Genomic DNA, 23,990 nt, shown 5'->3' with positions numbered 1-23,990 from the left:
GCAGCAGTGCTAAGTGCTAACTAACGTCACGGTGACTCGGAGGCAATAGCCTCTGTTTACATGCAGCATACAGAAACAGGGGGTAGCAGCAGCAGTGCGCGGTTTGATCATGATTTTCGGTTTTCACATGACTATTTGATTGAGCGCCACACGGCGCTCAGACGTCTCAGTGGGAGGCGCCAAACGTAAAAACTGAGCGCAAATGGCGGGTGGCGCTCTCTAGTTTCGGTCCCTGGGCACACACGCATTTACACACACAACCTGGACCGCGTGGGGAAGCAGTGGCGCACACGCATTTACACACACAACCAGGGCCGCGCGGGGAAGCAGTGGCACACACACGCTTCCTCCGAAACGTGCGCCGTCAAGCCAGTGACGCTTTTTTCCACTTGGCAGCGAGAACTCTCATTGGTGGAGTGTAACGCGTGGGAGGGCACGCTATCTCCACCAAGTCCTGCCCCGCTGAGCAAGCGCCGAGACCTGTAGGCGTCGCTGTCCACAACGGCAGATTCCAACCCACCAGCTTCCCACCCCCTAATACTGCCAATTGTATTAGTATGAACCAGGGTTAGAAATTAACATTTTTTTTCAAGGGCTTTTTTTGCCCCCCTTAATTGATTTTCGGGGGCTTTTTTTTGTATTTCGGGGGCACTGAATTTGTATGATAAACGGTATGGGTGGGACGGTTCACAAAATGGACGGTTCAGTTCGTATCACGGTTTTGGGGTCACGGTTTTCAGTTCGGTTCGATATACGTAAATTTTTATAAAAAAAAATGTAACACTCAAATCTAAACATGCTTCTCATTTATTAAAAAAAAATAAAAAAAGTTTACAGTGTTAGTGTTTACAGCCTTAAATAATGTTTGGCACACAAAGACCGAACTGACTGAAAAATATAGGCTACATTTGTAGTATTAACTTACATTAACATTAACAAACAAACAATATGCTCAGCCAGCACTAGACTTTCCTTTCTTTAATATAAACACAAAAAAACAATGTCAACCATGTTTAAATTCCCTGATTGTCAGTTCTTAATGGAAAGATTCGTGTTCTGCTTGAAATTATTATGTATCTGTCTACATTTATTTAGACTAACATTATTTAAATATTGAGTGCAACTGTGGTGGATTACGTAATTCGGTGAGTTGGAACTATCTATGGGTTGGCGCCGGGTCCCCACGGACATTTTATTGTCACGCACCTTCAGCTCAGGCAATGTTATTATCAGCTCCGGTAGCTCCGGTAACGTTAGGAGGTGATGGCATGCAGTGGGAAAGCGGCAATAGTCCCGGTTGGAGTTAGTAAAACACAGTTGTATGTTAGCCTTCTTGGATGTTGAATAAACGCCTATCATTGTCTTTAAACACCCCGCCTCTCAGACTCCCATTTCCTTCTCTGCTAGCTAGTAGCTACGGTAACATTTCGTTGACTATTACCTCGCGGGCTGATTCTATAGTTAAAACGTGCGTTGTTTTGTACAAACTGCTAACGCTATGGCAAGATGTGTGTATGCCTATGTAATGTTAATGGCTATGTTTTTAAAGTCGTAATGAAGATTGATTTAGATTGTGCTTGCCATTTGTACACAAACCATTTGTACACAAACTGACTAGCACCTGGCTCAGCTGCAGTGCTGCAGCAGCCAGTGCTCACCTCCGCCAAATGATTTTTTTTTATTTGCGCGTCATCTGAACGGTACGATACACAGACGCGCCATTACCGGATAAATATATATATATAATTAGTAAACTGTCGGGGGCATTTTGTGGCCCCCTTAACTGATTTTCAAGGGCATTATGCCCCAAGCCCCCGTTAATTTCGAACCCTGGTATGAACGACCAGCCAAGCTGGTAGCAACGGCGAGAGCTGGGCTCGAACCCAGCATCTCCTGCATTGGTGACGAGTAGAGATGTTCCGATACCATTTTTCCCTTTCCGATCCGATTCCGATACCTAAGCTTTGGGTATCGGCCGATACCGATATTTATCCGATACCAGTGCATACATAAAAAAATAAAAATTATATAAATTGTATATATATATATATATATTTTTTTTTTTAAGATACTGTTATACTGTTTTTTTAGTCATAACTAGAAAGTAATGGTATTTATTCAACAACAGGTGATTGTATAGATTTGTATTAGTATTATTAATCAATGAGTATGGGCTGCAGCACTGCAGATATACCCTACTCCAATGATCCACATGGACATTAAACGGTGTTGCACTCGCTACTCAGTGGCTCTGCAGATATACCCTATTCAGTCTGTAAGCTAGTGGGAGATAGAACGTTCATGTTGTGATTTTTGATGCAAAATAAATATTCAACATTCTCTTTTGAAACTCCGCCTCAAACTCTTATCCTTTGGCACTTGCTGTACTTTGCTTGCAGGTCTGTAGCCATTATTGCAGGATTATGAATAGCACCAACTTTAGACACGGTAACGTTATCAAGCTAAGCTAACTGACCTAGCTCGTCTTCCCGCATTGCCATTTGATAACGTTAGTAATAGTCAGCTAACGCTAGTCAGTAGCTACTTATACAATTCACCGTGGGTGCATTATTGTTGATAGCCGGTCACGGACAGTGTTAGGTCCTGGAGAAAGGACAGGCGATCATCTGATTTGATGTAACGTTAAAGCGGATGTTGTTCCAACTAGCTATCTTTCCAGCTAATGCTATCATAACACCAGCAAAACACATCCCGTCCGAGCTCCCCGTCACACCAGCACTGTCGGAGACAATGGAATTTAAGAAAGTGTATCTGCTGTTAAAATGACACAGCATCACACTTGTTTTATAATCCTCACTCTCCGCAGGACTCGGCAGGAGATAAATTACATCATGGGATCGGAGGCTACAATTCACGTGTACTTGCCGATACCGATACCAGCATTTTAGGCAGTATCGGCGGCATTTCGGATACTGGTATCGGTATCGGAACAACTCTAGTGACGAGCGCAATCTCCGCTACGCCACCTGACCGCCTTGGTTGGACTTCTTTACGTTGTACTGTACTTGTGCTGCATGATGGCAATACATTTGAATATAATCTAATTATATATAGGTTTCATCTCAAGTCACTTTACAGTTAGGCCTATACTCCTATACTGTAGCTTCAGGTAGCCAGGCAGACACACAGCTCTCTAAAAAAACAACCAGCTCCTCTTCCCACAGCCAACAATGCCCCCGACTCTAAAGACCTCCATGCACAGAGACCCAGGAGCATGGGGTGACTAAACTAAAGGTTTTCTATCACAAGGTAAAAGGTGAGTGGACCTATTCCAGGTAGGTCAATGATCTGTGTACACTGGACATGTGTTTGCATACCCAGAAAGCACCTTTCAGAGGGAGGGGGACCTTTGAACGGAGTGTAAACAATTTCACGGCCTAACCAGAACACTATCCCGCAGTTGGAGGTCGCCACAACTTTTCCCCTCAGGTGTTGGGAATCGCACGACGGTGCGTTGTGCCGCGAACACCTCGGTCTATATGTCGTGTTTTCACTTGCCGCTTCTTTTCACGAGCCGTTACCATGACCTGAAATCCCTGGGCTGTATGAGGAGACTGTAAAAGCTTAATCCTAAACCGCTAGAGGTCCTGGAGTTTGGTAAATATTTTCAGCACAAGAAAGGCCACAAGCCTGTGCACACCAGGGTTATTACAGTTTGGGATTTTTCATTTGTTTTAATTAAATGTAAGCTGAAGGGGAAGAACATTGCAAAACCAAGGGAACCTGCTGAATGATGAAAGTAGAAATTAACGAGCAACAGGCTGATTCTTCTCCAATACATTTCAGTTTTGTGTCCTATAGTCTGTTGCACTAAGATTTTCTGTGTTCAGAGTGCCAGCTTTACTTTTGAATGTGTATGTGTGTTGAGTGTGTATGTGTGTGTGTGTGTCTCAAGTGTTTGTACACCTCCTGTGGATACTAGACTTAATTTATTCATTCTGTTGTGACCCCCCCCTCAACACACACAGCCCTTATACGGTAATAATTACAGCAAAAAGCAAGTTGCATAATAGGCTCACATAGAGCTGCCGCGATAACCGCATTACCGCGGTATCGCTGTTGCATCACGCTCACCGCAGAGTTAGGCTGAATACCGCGGCGTCACCGCTGTTTTTTATCATAATAATAAAGTTGGCTTGCGGCTCTGCAGATATACCCTACTCGGTTCCAAGCGACCCTATTGGTCCAGCCTGGCTCTGCGGCTCTGCAGATACCCCCTACTCGACGCGTCACACTTTGTAGCCTCTGAACGAAAACAGAACGCCGCGCCGCCATCTTTACTGCCTCGCTAAGGATGCATTTCATTCAGGATTTGTTTGCGACAGAACCAAGTGCAATAAACAAAAAAGAATGGATTCACTGTGTATTCTGCCTTATTTATTGATGAAACAAAACCGACATCAACCCAATTTACCACCGAGCGGAGAGTTTAGTGTCACAACAAGATCGCTGATGTGTTAAGTTTGTTGTTGTGATTAGCCTAATACTACAGTCAGCCGATATACACGAGATGTAACAACGTTAAACCCGGGTTTGCTTGGTAGAATACACAATGAGAGGTAACGTTAGCTTTGGCAGAATAGACGCAACGAGAGTCTGGTTAATGTTGTTATTGATTGATTGATTGAAACTGTGTTAAACTCTGGCTTGCTGCAAGCCCTCGGACATCTATGCCCACGGAGCTTTCAGTGTACACAAGCGAGCGGCCCCGCCTGCATCCCCATTCCCCAAACGGAGTAGTACCTGGCTGCAGTGGAAAAGGAACGAAGTACCAGGTGCCTAAAGCGGGTCGAGTCGAGTAGGTAATATGCAGTGGAAAAGCGCCATTAGACTAGAGGCAGGCTATAAGAGTAGACTACTAAAAAAAAAAAAAAATGCATTCAAACTTTTTTTCTTTTTTGTGCGCACTGTGCGGTAATTACCGCGGCGGTAGGAAATATTGCGCAAATTCGTGCGGTAAGGAAAATATCAATACCGCGGCAGCTCTAGGCTCACAGTGTTTTCCCTATCATTGCCTTACGCCAGTAACGTTAGCGAGCTAGCTAAATTATACACAAATCAGTTTTCATATAAATTAATCTTCACTACGACTTTAAACCGGTGGCGCGGCACGGTCTACGGAGACGCAGAAAAAAGCTACTAAATCCATTCAGAGACAACGGAGCGCAGTGCACGCTCCGCAAGTGTAACGATTCTCAGTCTCTCTCCCTCTCTCTCCTTCAAGTAGCCAAACGTACACTATAAAAATGAACTGGATAGTTGACTTAATGATAGGGCTGGGCGATATGACCTAAATATGATATCACGATATTTCCTGACCTTTCGGCGATACATCATACACATTAGGCTTGGGCGGTATCCTCATTTTCAAACCGGCAAACCTTTATGTTATAATACCCCGGTGCACGGTATTTGACGGTATGACTTTCATTTTCATCAGCGGGGGGGGGGGGGGGGGGGTTACGTGTTACCAAGTAAACAAATCATCGTCAGCTCTCAGAATGGTAGTCCCGCACCGGTAGAAGCCTATAGCCATGGCAGACTATTTGATTCCTTAAGGGCTAGAAATTGCCTGGGTTTTGGTCATATGCTCCCGAAATGCTCCCGTTGTTTGGCTACTTCTATGTGCAGTGAAAACTACTCGAATGCTTTATAACCTAGTCATTGATTTAGTTCAGGGTAATCTAAGATTAGCCGCAGAGCTAACGCTACTTAACGTGAGCTAACGCTAGTTATTCAAGCTCAGTAGCTCACAGAGAGAGATAAACAGCTGACAGCGGATAGTACAGGACGGTACAAATACAATAAAAAGGCGGGTGGGGGCTGTTGTGTAAACCTTGTACTCTTTAGTTCACATAATAAGAGACGGATTGCTCCACAACAACACTGCTCTCGTCACAACGCTTTACGGTATTTTCACAGCACTGTCGCAACATTACCGTAAAACATGAACACCGTTGTGACCCACTCGCTCCACTAGAGCGGTCTCGCCCTCTGCTAGCGCGTGTGTGCACTACACTCAGTGTGTGCACTACACTCAAAACTCCGTTTCACTGTTATAGAAACTGAAGCGCATCTGTGATTTTGACGGTGACGGACGGTATTGAAAATCAATACCGTAGGTATTTCTAAATACCCTGGTATACCTCAATACCGTCATACCGCCCAAGCCTAATAAACATCACAATGTTTTTCTTTTTTTCCCCAAACAATTCATTATGAGGCTCACCAAGACAGTATTTGAGTTTGCAAGCTAACATTAAAGACAAAATAAAATACCCATGCATTTAGCATTTTTATATTATATATTATCTTAGATTATTGGATTATTAGATTATATATTGCATATATTTAGCAATGAGATATTATATGATTTAGATATGAAATATGATTAATTGAAAATGGGGGACCCTGATGTAAACAAGACGAAAGTCTCTCTGGTCTGCATCCCCTTAACAATTGTATGTATTGAGCTGTACTGTACCCATTCTGCAATATGTTAATACAGTTTTAAATCAATCAATCAATAGCATTTTAGCATTTTTATGAAACTACTGTATATTTGTATGTCTCTAAATGTTTTGATGAATTGAAAATGGATGACCCTTATGTAAAAAAGCAGAAAGTATTTTTCTGGTCTTCATCCTCCAGTCCACTGTTGTTGTATTGAGCTGTACTGTATGGTACCCATTCTGCAATCGTTAAACGTTTTCATTCATTCAATCATTCAGCCGGCAACAGAATAATTTTGATTGACAGTCGAGTCTGGCAATTACGTCACACCGCTTGCACCCGCCCTGCTGTTCTTAGCACCAATCGGCAAGCGCTATGCGTTTTTTACTTTCCGGAAAGTCCTCCAGTGATTTTGACGAGAGCTCAGCTCAAGGACAACAACAACAACAGCTCCCCGCGGCCGACGAGCGATTACCAGCGCACCGCAGCATAAACAAGGCATAATGATTTTACTGCAGCGAATGTTATAATAAACGCCTTTCCATACATCTGTCTGATTGAACTTTATTAACAGACCGCAGAATGGGCACGCACAACTCAGCACGGGCTGAGATATGAACAGTAATGCTTGCTATCTATGTCGTCATCGGACGTTGCCATGTTTGGGTAAATACGCTGATGTTATTGAACGTGTAACTATATAACGGTAATGCCACAAAACGAATGCCTTTGTTAATAATAAGTAGTAACTTTGATGCAGTAGTGTGTGTGGGGGCGGCGTTGTTCAAAAGTTTGAACGGGTGTAGACCAGATTGACGCGACACAATCCTCTTGGGCAAAACATCACGATATCCACGATACGTTGAAAAAGTGTATCGTTAATAGGGGTGCACCGATATATCGGTCGGGTATCGGTATCGGCCGATAAGTGCCTTGTTGACTGCTATCGGCCTATCGGCCGATAAGCTCAAATGTGCCGATAGCAGTCGCCGATAAATACCCATCAATTTGTGTAGCGTCAAAAGGCAAAAAAAAAAGTTCACTCGCGACCTACCTGACGCAACACAACGCCCGCCGTCCCCCACACACACACACACACACACAATCTACTGCATCAAAGTAACTACTTATGATTAACAAGGCATTCGTTTTGTGGCATTAGCGTTATATAGTTAGTGTTACACGGACAATAACATCAGCATATTATTATTACCCATAGCAGCAAGGCATTACTCCGAGTCCGTTCATTAGCTCGGTTCCATTCCGTTGCTCATTCCGTACCCAACTACACATTCTGCAATCTGTTAATAAAGTTTTCAACCAGACAAATGTATAGAAAGGCTTTGTTTTATTATAACATTTGTTGCAGTAAAATCATTATGTCTCATTTGGTCATGCGTGGAGCGCCGGTCGGCGGGCCGGGCAGCTAACGTAGCTACGTTATTAGCTATTAGATGCAAGACTAACGTTACTGGTGAAAATGTGATTTGCGTTGGAATACTCCTTTGTCAACTTGCTGTACTTTGCTTGCAGGTCTGCAGTCATTATTGCTGCATTATGAATAGCCCCAACTTTAGCCAAGGTAACGTTATGGCTAAACCTTTAACAATAGTTAACGCTAGCTTTCGGTTAGCTGTTCAATGCTATTAATAACACAACTCCCCGTCAACACCCTCTCTCGGGAAGATGGCATTTAAGAAAGTATCTGCTGTTAAAATGAAGTGTTACACGTTCAATAACAAGCATATTATTTACCCGAAGATAGCCGTAAACAAGGCATTACTCCGTTAGTCCGTTCATAGCTCGGTTCCATTCCGTTGCTCATTCCGTACCCAACTACACATTCTGCAATCTGTTAATAAAGTTTTCAACCAGACAAATGTATAGAAAGGCTTTGTTTTATTATAACATTTGTTGCAGTAAAATCATTATGTCTCATTTGGTCATGCGTGGAGCGCCGGTCGGCGGGCCGGGCAGCTAACGTAGCTACGTTAAGTGTGTTCCGCTCTCGCAAACAGAACAATGGCGGCATGCCCGGAAGTAGAAAAAATTATAAACGCTTGCCGATTGGTGGTAAGGACAGCAGGAGGTGGGTGCTAGCGGTGTGGCGTAATTGGCCGAATCGACTGTCAATCAAAATGGTTCCATTGCATTGGTTGAAAGCTCTGGTTGAGAGAATAGTATCCCGCTGCAGGCCGCAAGAATGGTTCCATTGCATTGGTTGAAAGCTCTGGTTGAGAAAATAGTATCCCTCTGCAGGCCGCAAGACGATACTGGGAGAGAGATAGTGATACCATAAACATATTTCTTGATGTTTCCTTTTTTTAAGTAAGTAAAGAGGCCTACAAATACAAACATACACATACAAATATACAGTAGTTTCATTAAAAAAAAATGTAAATTAAAAAAAATTAAAAAAAAAAAAAAAAAAAAATTACAAATACTTATATACAAATATACAAATATCGGTATCGGTATCGGTATCGGCCGATAGTGTTAGTTGAACAATCGGTATCGGCGGCCAATTTTCATATCGGTGCATCCCTATTATATATCATAGCCTGTATTAAGTTATCCCAGACTGGAAGAGAGGAGAGAACTACTGTATAGATACTAGAGCCATATGAAATCCGCGTTCACGGAATCGCGGACGGAATCGCGGAATTAACCAATAAAAATGGAATCAACTGCAAAACGTGGAATATTGCAGAATTTGGCCTAATCTGGACTGAAATTTCGTTTTTGGGTGGAACGTTGGTGCACACGCGACCGGGGAGGCGGGGACTCTACAGCGTGTTACACACAACACAGCCGCGGTGCTCAAGCGTCTGGCTGCTTCAGTGTTAACATCGTCAAGAAGCTAAACAATTCCACAATAAGCCCTCAATTCAGAGCAGAACAGTATCCTAATGACTTTCATGCCTCCGGTGATAAGGTGTTTTGCTAATTCTGTCAATGTTCCGTGGACTGGACCCGCAAAAACACTTGCGACACTATTGTGATTAAATAGCTATAACGTTAGGACATGAATACATGATAGCTTCTAGCTAAATCTAGTGCACCCATCCATTTGTTTAATGCAAACGATTGTCATTATACACTGCCCTTTATAAACTAAATACACTTAAATAGCTATGTAACGTTATAGGACTATAGATGGAAATGATAGCTTCTAGAAGTTCTAGCTAAATCTGGTGCACCCATCCATTTGTTTAATGCAAACGATTGTCATTATACACTGCCCACTGCCCTTTATAATCTAAATAAACTTAAATAGCTATGAAACGTTACAGTACATAGGACTATAGATGGAAATGATAGCTTCTTGCTAAATCTAGTGCACTCATCCATTTGTTTAATGCAAACGATTGTCATTATACACTGCCCTTTATAATCTAAATAAACTTAAATAGCTATGAAACGTTACAGTACATAGGACTATAGATCAGGGTTCGAAATTAACGGGGGCTTGGGGCAAAATGCCCTCGAAAATTGACCAAATGCCCTCGAAAATCAGTTAAGGGGGGCAAAAAAAGCCCCAGACAGTTTACTAATTATATATATAATTATATATATGCTCTACAGTGCGAGCATTTCCCTCGTATTGCCCCTAATAATATGTGTGCAAACCGGAAAAATCATTTACTTGCAGTGTGCGAGACAGACGAGTGATTGTGAAGATTACAAAACAGCTCCGCTGTTAATAGTTCAGATTGAAACTGGACTGAAATTCAGTTTTTGGGTGGAATGTTTGTTCCAAGGAGGAGGGAGGCGGGGCCCGCTGCGTGTTACAGGCACTTGAGAGGTGCTGCGAACACAGAGAGAGCGCTCTGCTCTCATCAAGCATTACACTGCTATCTTAACGTTAGCAAGCTAAGCATCTGCATAGCGCGACCTGTGTAACGTTAAGTAACTTGTGTTCGGCGGGGAAAGACCATTCCATTTGTAACACAACTCCAAAAGAATAACATCCAAATCCGATCCCGATGCGCATTTCCTTCATTCCACAGCGCTGAGCGCGCAACGTATTTCATTGATCGATCTGGCCAGAGCCTATACTCACAAACGTTGCGTGTGTGGGGTTTTTCATCAATTTGAAACAAGCCTCTTGACTGTTGGAATTAGGGATGTTAAAAATAAAATATCTAATAATATTATTCAATATTAGACATTCATTGATCCAGAGGCAACCGGTTATTATATCAAGACAACACAACTTGCCCTCACTCAGGGACAATAATATTTAATCTATTTAGATAGAGTATGTATGTATTATTTACAGATAATTGAAGGTACCTCAAAACATGAAACCAAGCCATGATGTCACACATCGTGTGCGTGTGTGTGTGTGTTACTTGAACAATTGTCACTGTGCTCCTAAATTTCTGTGTGCTCCTAAATTTGTATTTAGATTTTATTTATTAACATTTTATTTAGGAGCACATGTGCTCCTTGGGAAAAAGGTTAGCGTAGAGCCCTATATATGGAGACATTAACATTACGTTATCAAACATAGGGACGAAGACTGTAAAAAAAAAGTTGCAAGAATGTTTTATAATCTTTATGTTAATTTTCATTATAAAAATGTTGTGCCCCCGAAATACAAAAAAAGCCCCCGAAAAGCAATTAAGGGGGGCAAAAAAAGCCCTTGAAAAAAAATGTTAATTTCTAACCCTGCTATAGATGGAAATGATAGCTTCTTGCTAAATCTAGTGCACCCATCCATTTGTTTAATGCAAACGATTGCCATTATACACGGTCCTTTATAAACGAAATAAACTAAAGGTGCCTAAATTATGCATTACTATATTTCATCACAATATAATAGATATAGCTAGGTTACTGACATTGTCATTGTGATAATGTCAGTAGTAGCTAGCTGTATCCATTGTTTACACTTGAAATATGTATTTTTATTTTGTCACAATATTAATTAAAAAATATTGTGTAAAATTGAACTGTATTTCTGAGTTGCAGCACTTAAAAACATTAAATGGACTGGTATATCTTATTCAATTGTGGACATTTATTCATTCCCACTTATTAGACACTATTTCTGATGGTAAAATGAGCATAAAAAGCAAAATACAGAATTCTGAAATATTAAAACGGAAAAAATGGAATTTGGGAAAAAATTAAACGGATTTCATATGGCTCTAATAGATACTATACATCATAGCCTGCATTAGTTATCCCAGACTGAAAGAGAGGAGAGAACTACTACTGTATACTAGGGGTGGACGGTATAAACGGTATACGGTATAAACGGTATGAATTTGCTCTACGGTATGGATTTTGCCTATACCGTGTAACCGGTAGTGCAGCTCTAAAATAGCAATGACGTCATGTAACCACAGCGCGACTATTTCACTCGCATTTGCCCCTAAAAATAGATAGAATTAGTCATAGATAATAGATATGTGCGAACTGGAAAAAGTTATTTAGGAGGCTTCGCGCAGTGGGCGTGCCAGCCCCTCCCGCACGCATGTAAACACGGGTCTCCTAGTAGTCTAGTGGGACGGGACGTCTCCCTGAGCTAACGTTAGCTTAGCTACCGTTACAAAATGACCCAGTCAACTATTCACTTTTAGTTTAATACATGATGAGGCATTGTCTAACCGAACGGTATCTAGTCGGCCAGCTACCGATAGCTCCTGACATCAACAAACGCTCCATCAAGTCTAGTAGAGAGTAGACGTGTATGATAGCTCCGTTAGCCGTTAGCTCACGTTAACACAAGTTAGTTCACCGTTCAAAACGAAATGTCCCATTGAACTAAATAATTCACTGAGGCGTTGTATTAACGTTATATATCCGGCTAGCAGTAGCTACAGATAGCTCCTGATATCAATGTCTTATAACACTGATTCGATGCGTATTCGAGCTGAGGGCTTGTGAATGTGATTTAACGTTATACCAATACTAGGGCCCAGCTGCAGCGCCGGTGAATCCTGGCCGTAGCTCGAGGCTACTCGAGTATAGGTCCAGCTGCAGCTCCGGAGAATCCTGGCCGTAGCTAGAGGCTACTAATGTACACACAGACAGTGGAGCTTGTTGCGTGGTGGCGATGTCTCGCAGATAATACAAGTACAAGTCTAATTATATAATATATATATTTTATATAAAAAAAAAAAAAAAATTATATAAAATTAAAAAAAAAAATTTAATCAAAAACGATGATACCGTGATATATACCGTTACCGTCTATGCTTCAAATTATACCGTGATATAAATTTTAGACCATACCGTCCACCCCTACTGTATACTATACATCATAGCCTGCATTAGTTAGCCCAGACTGGAAGAGAGAGGAGAGAACTACTGTATACTATATACTAGGGCTGCAACGATTAGTCGACATAATCGACGACGTCGATTAAAAAAAATCGTCGATGAGGAATTGTTGCGTCAATTAGTCGTTAAAAAAAATTATAATTTTTTTTATATTTTTTTTGCACTACCTATCTTTGTGAAAGTGGCTTCTCAGCTCTGGTCCAGCTGAAGACTTCTTAGCTTAACATAACAGACCGACAGTAAGTTTGGGGAAACTAATGGGATAACTGGGGATGTTGTTTGGTCCTGACAAGAGTCTCAAAGTCTGCGGTGATGGTAGACCAGGGCTGTACGCTAAGCTTTTTCACTAGGGGCTAGGGGTGGACGGTATAAACGGTATACGGTATAAACGGTATGAATTTGCTCTACGGTATGGATTTTGACTATACCGTCTAAACCGGTAGTGCAGCTCTAAAATACCAATGACGTCATGTAACCACAGCGCGACTATTTCACTCGCATTTGCCCCTAAAAATAGATAGAATTAGTCATAGATAATAGATATGTGCGAACTGGAAAAAGTTATTTAGGAGGCTTTGCGCAGTGGGCGTGCCAGCCCCTACCGCACGCATGTAAACACGGATCTAGTAGTCTAGTGGGACGGGACACGGGAGCTCAGCTGTCGGCGGCGTCTCCCTGAGCTAACGTTAGCTTAGCTACCGTTACAAAATGACCCAGTCAACTATTCACTTTTAGTTTAATACATAATGAGGCATTGTCTAACCGAACGGTATCTAGTCGGCCAGCTACCGATAGCTCCTGACAACAAACGCTCCACAAAGTCTAGTAGAGAGAGACGTGTGTGTGCTACCTGTTAGCCGTTAGCTCACGTTAACGCAAGTTAAGATAAGATAAGATAAGATATTCCTTTATTAATCCCCTTGGGGAAATTCATGACACACACACATACAGCTCAACGTCTCATAAATGATATTAAGTTAGTTCACCGTTCAAAACGAAATGTCCCATTGAACTAAATAATTCACTGAGGCGTTGTATTAACGTTATATATCCGGCTTAGCCGGATAGCTCCTGATATCAATGTCTTATAACACTGATTCGATGCGTATTCGAGCTGAGGGCTTGCTAACGTTATTCCAATATAATAGGGTCCAGGTGCAGCGCCGGAGAATCCTGGCCGTAGCTCTGCTCGAGGCTACTCGAGTATAGGTCCAGGTGCAGCTCCGGGGAATCCTGGCCGTAGCTGGAGGCTACTAGAGTACACACAGACAGTGGAGCTTGTTGCGTGGTGGCGATGTCTCGCAGATAATACAAGTACAAGTCAAATTATATAATATATATATTTTATAAAAAAATATATATATATATATAAAATAAAATAAATTTTTTTATCAAAAACGATGATACCGTGATATATACCGTTACCGTCTATGCTTCAAATTATACCGTGATATAAATTTTAGACCATACCGTCCACCCCTACTAGGGGCACACTTGCCCCTAGATGAGAAATTTAGGGACAAAAAATATTTTTTAGGGGCAAATTTTTAAATAACAATTTTACCATTATTAAAAAAATATGTTCCTCCTGCCTCATTACTGTGGTCCTTTTATTTAACATTTAAGTGAGTTTGTTTTCAGGTTTGTATCTTTTATAATGAACCAACTGAGAAAGTGTGTAAATCACTAATAGAACAAAAACAACAAACTGTGTGTGTGTGTGTGTGTGCGCGCGCTTGTGTAGTGCTCCTTGAATGAGATCACCACAACACACACACACCATTGCATTAATCAGGAGGACAAGGAACTCTGCATACATTTGTTTCACAATGAAAAGTGCTTTAGAAATCAAATGAATTATTATTGTAAATAACCCCATGAAAGGTTTATTTGTATGGGTAATTACCTGCTTCATATTTGTGATGTTACTGGTTTCAGTGTGTGCCTAAAGTGATCAATGTGTTGGGCCATTTATAGAGATCTATGCCAATTAATGTTTATGTATATCCGGGACTTTTTTAAATAAGAATTGAGAGGTATTTGTATATGTGACCTTTATTTTGAAAACCGTGTTGCGACGCAACCTTATTTACATTTGCGCTTTTGACAGTGAAAAGTTCAGTCCAACTTAGCTGGAAGGAAAGACTAATCAAAAAGGTTTAATTGACCCGTATGGGGCTCTTACGGTAGGACTACTCACCTAATGCATAGCTGAACCTGAACGTTAGAAGTGTCCGTGTCCCCGTCAATCAATCATCACATCATCACGTCAATCATCATCATCTTAACATCTCTCCACATCGGACGTGGTTGTCATAAGATGGACTGATATCCACTCCGTTGTTCTTTTTTGCGTCTTAAATGTATTGAAATGAGGTGCTTCTTTGGCGATGCACCAATAGCCCATATTGAAAGGAAGAGAGCCCACATTCAGTTTCGTTTTGCTAGGAATTATGGGATTTGGTGTTGGATGTATAGACTACGCAGATAGGGACATGGTCTTTAATCGCACGATAGACTACAAGTACCAGGTACTGTATATAGCGTGACCCAGATTCACTCCACACGCAAATCTTTTTTTTCACTCAGGCTATCGGTGATCGCAGTAAGTTCATTCATTGCCGACAGATTCTTTCATAGCACCACGACATTGTGTCGCACTGTACAGCCCTGGTTGTAGGCTAATGTTTTTAAAAAAATGTATCCAATTTGTATGGATTAATTTAGGAGTGAAATGCGAATGAAGGGTTGAAATAACAACTCGCAACGTTGCTCCCAAATAATATTTCCAACTCGCAACGGCCAAATTAAGGGGCAATTTGCGACGAGATCATCGCACTGTACAGCCCTGTAGACAATGTCCAATCTGTTCCTCTGCTCTGTCTTCAGCTGGACCAGAGCTGAGAAGCCACTTTCAAAGATAGGTAGTGCAAAAAAATTAAAAAAATAAAAAATAACGTTTTTTTTTTATATAATTTTTTTCCGATTAGTCGACTAATCGAAAAAATAATCGACAGATTAGTCGACTACCAAAATAGTCATTAGTTGCAGCCCTACTATATACATCATAGCCTGCATTAGTTAGCCCAGACTGGAAGAGAACTACTGTATACATCATAGTAGGGGTGGACGGTATAAACGGTATGAATTTGCTCTACGGTATGGATTTTGACTATACCGTGTAACCGGTAGGGCAGCTCTAAAATAGCAATGACGTCATGTAACCACAGCGCGACTATTTCAATCGCATTTGCCCCTAAAAATAGATCGAATTAGTCATAGATAATAGATATGTGCAAACTGGAAAAAGTTATTTAGGAGGCTTCGCGCAGTGGGCGCACTGGGCGTGTCAACACGCAATTGTCATTTCATAACAAACACATATCACTGCGGCGCACAGCAAGTTTCAATTTCAGTTCCTGGCATTTTTAACCAGTGGAGAAAGGTAAGAGATCTTACCTATCGTTTTTCTTATATGAATTATTCTACGTTAATAAAACATACCTGGTGATCAACTACAGTTTGCTGTAAACATTATGATATGTGTGTAGTGTTATGATAACGACGGGAGGACGGCTGCTGCAGCAGTGGATTTGCGAAATAGCATGCAGCTGCAGAGCCGCAGAGCCAGTGGCTCTTTCATGTCTGGTCACAGGCCCGCTCAACAGCGCCCCCCCACCAAACGGCTGAACGACCTGAAAGAGCCACTGGCTCTGCGGCTCTGCAGCTACATGTGCTTCTAGCAAAATCCAGCCCCGCTGTTTGCAATGGGAGCAGCACGGAGTCTCGACTCGGGACTTATTTTATTTGGAATATAATGACTTTATACGCAAAAGTAGCCTAGTTTTAAGTTAAAATATTATAAATCTACATGCCTTGAGGATGTCATTCTTTATATAGCCTGCCTATCAGGCAAAACAAATTATTCTAACGGAAACACTGATACCGTGATATATACCGTTACCGTCTATGCTTCAAATTATACCGTGATATAAATTTTAGACCATACCGTCCACCCCTACATCATAGCCTGCATTAGTTAGCCCAGACTGGAAGAGAACTACTGTACATCATAGCCTGCATTAGTTAGCCCAGACTGGAAGAGAGGAGAGAACTACAGATACAGACATGGATGCAATAGGCCACTTTGTGTAAATAGGACGCCATTTTTTGGCCTGACAGGAGCAGCTGACTGCACTGAACCCCCTCTCGCTCCTTCTCTACAGCGCTGTCCCCCTCTGTCTCTCTCTCACACACACACACACAATAGGCCTACCTACCTACACTACACAAGCTGACACTGAGGAGTAACTAGAAGTATCTGTGGCGGGCAATACAACACCACCACAGTGGACATGCCTGCTAACAAGCTCAACAAGCTGGTGAGGAACTAAGGCTAGCTCCGTGGTGGGAGTCGAGCTACCTAGACTAGAGGTGATGGCAGAGAGGGGGATGAGAAGGAAGCTGGCTGCCATCCTGGAGAACCCCTCCCACCCTCTCTACGACGAGCTAGTCAAGATGAGAAGCACGTTCAGCCACAGACTCATAAACCCCCCCCCCCGACACTCAACTAACCGCCTCGGACAGTCCTTCATACCAGCGGCCATCAGGCTCCACAACAGTGGGCAGGGACTGCTGCCAGACATCGACCTAGAACTAATAGGAACCCAAGGAGGACAATAACTAGGGATGGGTACCTTTCACATTTGAACCGATACGGTACCGGTACCTGTGAATCGATACCGGTACCCAACGCTACCTTTTTTCTGTACTTTAGTCTCTAAAAATGTAATCATTATCTACCTACCTCAGTTGTGAAAAAAAAATCCAAACTTCAAATAACTACACTTTCAACCGTTTTCGGCTTGCCATTGCCCCGACTGCTTTTTTGTTTAATCAAGTCAAATCCTAGGTAAGCGTATATTGTGCGTGTGAACGTTGACATTTATCGGTATCTCACGTGAATCGATACTCTGTAGTACCGACGTGTTTCGGTAAGTACCTTTAAAAGTAACGAATTCGGTACCCATCCCTAACAATAACACTACCTTAGGCATACTGCACCTTATGTGGATACTGTGAATAATGTATATTTCAGTTAGTTAGATAGTAAATTATAACACTACCTTATGCATACTGCACCTTATGTGACACTGTGAATATATATTTCAGTTAGTTAGATAGTAAATGATATTGACCCATTTGTTTACACTGCTTGTGTTGTTCTTACTACCTGTACCCCCCCCCCCCTTCCCCCTTGCTGCTATGATGCCTGAATTTCCCCAAGGGGATCAATAAAGGAATATCTCATCTCTTATCTTATCTTATCTCACACACAGACAATATACCTCTACTCTACACACACTTCATCACTGTTCTCAAGCCATTACACAGGGTCTGGCTCCTATTATAGATTACAGCACTGAGGTAATTTAGGGCTTTTGACTGTAAATGGTGCATTTATATAGCGCTTGTAAGCACTTTAAAATGTTTTGTTCCTCACATTCGCTCACACCGACAGCAGAGGTGACCATGCAGGGCCAGGGTAGGGCCTAACAAAAATAATGGTTGGTTTCAGGTTGCCGACCGACCCTGCCGATTTAGGTGCGACCCAATATATTTTATGAGTTTTTAAAAAAAATTATATATTTATATAAAAAAAAAAAAAAAAAAAAAAAAAAAAAATCCGATTTTTTTTTTTTTTTTTTTTTTTAAGAATAAAGTTTCATAGAAATCTTAGTCAAACATTTAGTATTATGGATATTAAACATGCTGGCAGAGTACATGCATCCATGTTGTTGTGAACATTTTAATTAAATAAAGAAATTCCCTATCCATAGTCGCCGTGGGAAAGAATAAAATAAAAAAATAAAATAAAATAAATTCCCTACCTACCCATGGCCAAACTGACAACCAACCTGAAACCAACTATTATTTTTGTTAGGCCTAAGTGTCTTGCTCAAGGACACTTCGACCGGCTGCCCAGGAGAAGGGGAAATCGAACCAGGAACCTTCCGATTACTCCTGAGCCACTGTCCCTTGATTGAGAGACTATTAGAGGAAAGGCATTCACTGCCGCCTTTGTAGAATGAAGCGCCATCAAAACCCCATCTCTACATGATTCTGTTGTTGCCCTGCTTTCCTGTTTTTCATATTTATTTGCATGAAGGAATTTGTAACGCTTTGTTTTAAAAAGCGCCATGTAAATAAAGCTGTATACTTCCTTACTGGTAAGCCTACTTGCTTTCATACTTACTACTATTAGGCCTAATTCCAATGAATGAAAGCACCCACATCATGAGTAGCTGGCATCCCGTATAGGGTTATTATCACTTGTATCATCCACTGACCCAGTCGAATCCTATGTCTCGTCTCCCAACATGTGATCAAGAGACCCTTACAACCCATTGGTTATGGATTTGGCACAAGTGGGCCAATGTGTAAGCAAGTATTTGCTCTTCGCTAATGGGATGTCTGAAAGAATGAGCAAGAAAACAAACGGTCACTGCTCTGTTATAATTCCTTTAATTAGCTCAAATTCTTGGCAACCAGGTCACATTGGACTAATCCAAAAACATCTAGCCAATTACTTCCTGCAAAACAAATAACTATTTCACCCAAAATCCTTCCAGTATCAAATCTAAATCCGACCTAGACTGTCCCTTATATTCCAATGTACAGTGTCCCCCCCCCACCCCCTACCCAACCCCCCCCCCCCCCCCCCCAATGTACAGATGTGCAAATCTGGTATGTCATAAATGTATAGATGTAGCAGTACTGTCCATCTGTATGTTGTGTATGTCATATATGTTATGATTAATTGAAAATGGGGGACCTGATGTAAACAAGACGAAAGTCTGTCTGGTCTGCATCCCCTTAACAATTGTATGTATTGAGCTGTACTGTACCCATTCTGAAATCTGTTAAAGTTTTTAATCAATTCAATCAAACAGGTCTCTCTTAGTCTCTTCATCACGTGACTGTCTGCAGGAGGGAGCATGTGCCCTCCTGTATAGATACATAGCAGCCTGCCCTCCATGTGATACTGTACAAATAAAACATGCAAAAGCAACATGAGGAGAGAAGAACCCGCGAGACTTTAGACCCAAAACTCTGGTCGATGATGGTGCTTGAAGAAGCACGGGTTAATAACCACCACAGCACAAGCTATGGCCCATCATCGACTAGCCGGCTAACTTAGCATGCTAGCAGCTTTAGCACAGAGCTGGCTGACCTTGTCACGGCTATACTTCCCCACCACGCCTGTGTATACCTTAGCATGCAAGCTAATGTGAATGGTTAGCCGGCTGTGCTAACTAGCCAATAAGTTTGCTTATACAACAAGAGATGGCCAAAGTAGCTATAACGTTAGAGAATATATTTCTGAGAGAACAACTAGGTGGAGACTCAGAGTAAGCTAGCACGCCAGCTAAACAACATCACGCTGGTATACCAATTACCTTGACACAGTCGATGGGGAACATGATGCAGTGCTCCATGATCCCGGCCACGGCTCCGGCGAACATGTGTGTGCTGGTGGAGGCGCCCTGCGGCAAGCCCTCGTAGTCCGGCCCGGTGGTGTCCTCTACCGTGTCCTGTGCGGCGGCACCGGCACCACCGCCGCAGCTGAAGTGGACAGTCTGTAGCTCGGTCCTCCCGACGATACTCTCCGACACTCCCCAGAATCGTCCCCCGAGCCATCGCACTTCTGCCCCGGCGGAGGCGCCGGCAACCCCGGGGTCGTTGTGGTTGTTGCCCCCCGGCGTCTCGCCTGTCATCCGACGCCTCCTCACGAAACCATCCGCTTCCATTAGAGGGGAAACCGTGGGTAAAAGTCTTTTCACGCGCGTGTGGGTAACGGGCGCCCGTTGTTGGTTTCAATTTACATTCCCTCTCTCAAGATGTCTCTCCGACCGCCGGTTTCCTTCACCGTTCCCCCCTCTCTCTCCCGCCTCTATATGCGAGCCAAGGCCACGCTTATTATTGTTGGGAAGTACAGGCACCACTACCTAAACATTTGGTATCTCGTGTATAAACCCGCCTCCTACCGTAAACCGAACCGTAATCTCATTGGACCTCGTGTCACACCTTAAACGCCCATTGGACGCGGTGCATGACGCGATATACACGAGACACCACGTTTTTAGGGACTCGGTTTAGGGACGCATTGCCCCGCCCCTTCCTGGTTCCGGTTAAGAAAACCTCTAGAGACGGAGGTCTGTCAAGGAAACTCTAAAAAAGAAGGGTTATATTATCATACTGTCATCGCGTCTCGCTCTTGCCATTATGAGATAACTCTTATCTCCTAGCACCTACTGTGCTCATGAACAAAAATGTGCACCCATGCACGTGACCAGGCCACGCCCCAGTGTCCTCCTATAAGACACCGGACATGGTCACACTCTACCTTCCTATTTTTTTGTTTCCAACATGGACGCTGCAGTGCACTCCATGAACTAGTTGTTATGAAATGCAGAGAGAAATTACACAATGTTGGGTTTTCGCCGGAGATTCACCAGCCCCTGGAATCTTCTCGGCACATCCTAACAGCGCATCGGGCCTGTCCTGGGGTTTCCTCATCTCGTGACAGCGGATCGAGGGACGTCGCCCGGCGGCTAGCTGTCGGGCTAGGTCGCGCACAGGTAGGGCCTGCGCTGCCAGGCATTAATGCTAGCATTTGTGATACTGCTCGTTGTCCTGTGAGACAGCCGAGTCGTGTATTGGCGCGAGGGGCAGGATATTTGGGAAAACATGGTCGTCATGACTCTGTTTTGGGTGTTTTCCTAGCTATCCTAGTGCGCACGGCTAATTCTAATGCTACAATGCTGGGTCTACGTTCTTGTTCCCCGCCGAGGACTGTCTTTACTAAAAGGTCTTCCCTCCTCTTAACCATTCATGCTGACGGTCAATCGGTGTCTAATGTTGGGAGTTTTGACGGGGGCTTGTTTACCATTTTCATGGGTGGATGGGCTGAGGCCTAGGGCTGGTGTGCTTTTTGTGAATCTATGAATTGTGTGCAGGACTGGTGTTTTTCTCTGGTCTGCATCCCCTTAACATTTGTGTGTATGGGCTAGCCCATTCTGCAGTGTGTTAGTGGAGTTTTCGTTCATTTATTCATTTACCCCTTCATGGGTGCACACCACAGTGGAGGTTGCTGCATGCCTACTAATGAGGCAGTGCTTCACTAGTAGTAGTTTTTTGTCTGCAGCCACCACTGGTGCTCCGTGCTTGTGAAGCAGGTGGCATCAGTCCTTTGCCTCTGACATGGTGGAACGGTGTCCCGCCCGGCCGACGCCATGAGGCAAGTCGGCCCGGCAGGTGGCTGGTGGGCTGTTAAAGCCTATACCACCGCGGTATAGAATTAGCAGCGACTAGCAACATTGTTCGAATTGCTGTTTTTTCTGTCAAAAATGGTGTCGGGTGGTGGGGCCCTAGGGCCAGCCAGCGTCGAAACATTGCGCAAGGTTTTGAGGTTATTAGCTTTTGACCTAGCCGCAAGCTATAACCGCAGGGAGGGCTAGGATGCTGTCAACGATTGTTTACAGACATCTTGGTTGGATCAGTCTCCCCTTGAGGAGGAGAGACGTTTTTTCCCTCCTCAGGGCTCCCCTCTCCGCAGAGGGACTTTGGTCTTTCCGCAGGAGCGCAGGCGGTATTTGACCTAGGCCCCACACCGCGCAGCCAGAGGTGAGGGCGCGGCCTTGCCAGAGGCTGTGGCGAGGCCCTCAACCAGCGGCTGTGTTTCCCCCACCTGAGGTAAACTGGACACAAAGAAAACAGGTGATCGCAAGGCCGAGGGATCGGCTACATTAGATGAGCACGCCCTAAAAAAACGTCGCCGTCTAGCTGTGTCTAGCTCGCTCTCCGGCCACCCCCCAACACCAGCGGGATAAGGGCTCTGATTTGTTTCCTTTGGCTCCCACGCCACACGTTCTGCGTCTGTGTTTGGTGAGCCTGGTGTTGTGTCTGTCAACAACAAAGGTTGTCAGCGGGGGAGCTCGAGGCCCTTTGGGTCGCAGCGCGAGTTCCCCCAGCCCCGCCCTCGCCAGGCCGGGTATCACGTTAGTGCCTCCCATGGCCGGAAGACCGGCGGTGGTCAGGCAGGCGCGCGTGAGTTGGGTGGTAGTAATATCACTGCAGGGCTATGCTGTGTAGGAACCCACCCCATCGGGCAGTGTGGGGACCTCACGCCTTGCATGTCCAGCTGTAGAACAGTTCCTCAGCAATCCATGCCGGGGAGGTGTTCAGTGGGGGAGCTTTTGTCACCCAGTGTGATGTCAGCTTCCCCCGTATCAAACCGGCCCTTTCTGTCGGCCTTGGGTGCGATTGCCTCGTTGGTAGTGTCAGGGTCCGATATCCTGACTCCGCGAGACACCCTGCTTGCGCAGTTGGTGGGTCCAGGGTTGGCAACGCACAGTGGGTGGGACCGGGCCACCTATCTGCGGTTCCTGGTGGACCAGCGCCAAGTGGCGGCGGGTGCGCTTGGGATTATCATCATATATGGCTACAGCAGTGCCATATGTCGATGTGGATGGAGAGAACGCTGAGGCGGGGACTTGTGTTTACACAACCCCACCCGTTTTCAGGTTTGGTACAGACCCTATTGTCGGGGTCGACAGCAGTGACAGCTCTGGCCGACGAGATCCAATCTCTGTGGGCGAAGCAAGCCATCGTTGTGGTCCCAAAGGAGGACGCGATGCATGGCGTTTCCTCCCGGTATTCTCTGGTGCCCTAGAAATAAAGGGGGGGGGGGGGGTGTCAGACCCATTCTGGACCTGTCCCATGGAAGGTTCAGAATGTTGACCGTCTCCCACCTGTTAGACGCTGTCAGGTGGGGGCCTGGTTCTCCTCCATAGACCTGTAGGATGCGTATTCGCATCCCGATCTTCCATCCTAGGGCTTACCTACGCTTCCTTTGCAGGGCTTAGCGTACGAGTACCAGAGGCTGGCGTTCGGCTACTCTCTGGCTCCCCGCATCTTCACCAAGTGCGTGGAGACCGCGCTGGGGCCTCTGCGTCGTCGGGGGTTACGAATTGTATTCTGCCCTGGACGACGTTCTGGTCCTTGTCAGGGTAGATCGCCAGGTCTCATATCAGCAGGTGGTGTCTCACCAGCCTGGGTTTTGCTGTAGACTGTAAGTAGAGTTCTCCTCTTCCCAGTCAACGGGTGGAGTACTTGGGCTTTTTCTAAGCTCAAGGTCTATATGGGCATCCCTCTCGGAG

General features: G+C 44.0%; 1 protein-coding gene across 2 annotated transcripts in view; it reads right to left on the bottom strand.

Annotated features, from left to right (window-relative positions):
• slc25a28 (solute carrier family 25 member 28) overlaps nucleotides 1–20,764 on the bottom strand; it is a 70,604-nt gene extending 49,840 nt beyond the window's left edge. For both annotated transcript variants that reach the window (XM_084321056.1, XM_084321057.1), the window contains exon 1: nucleotides 20,229–20,764. In XM_084321056.1, coding sequence (XP_084177182.1) covers nucleotides 20,229–20,579 — 351 coding nt within the window. In that variant the 5' untranslated portion in view covers nucleotides 20,580–20,764. The remainder of the gene's footprint in view (nucleotides 1–20,228) is intronic.
• Nucleotides 20,765–23,990: the final 3,226 nt, after the last annotated feature.

This window comes from Notolepis coatsorum, assembly GCF_963971535.1.
Source record: "Notolepis coatsorum genome assembly, chromosome: 9".
Taxonomy (NCBI): Eukaryota; Metazoa; Chordata; class Actinopteri; order Aulopiformes; family Paralepididae; genus Notolepis; species Notolepis coatsorum.
Note: the sequence above shows the minus strand (reverse complement) of the source record. Positions and strands in the feature narration are given on the sequence as shown.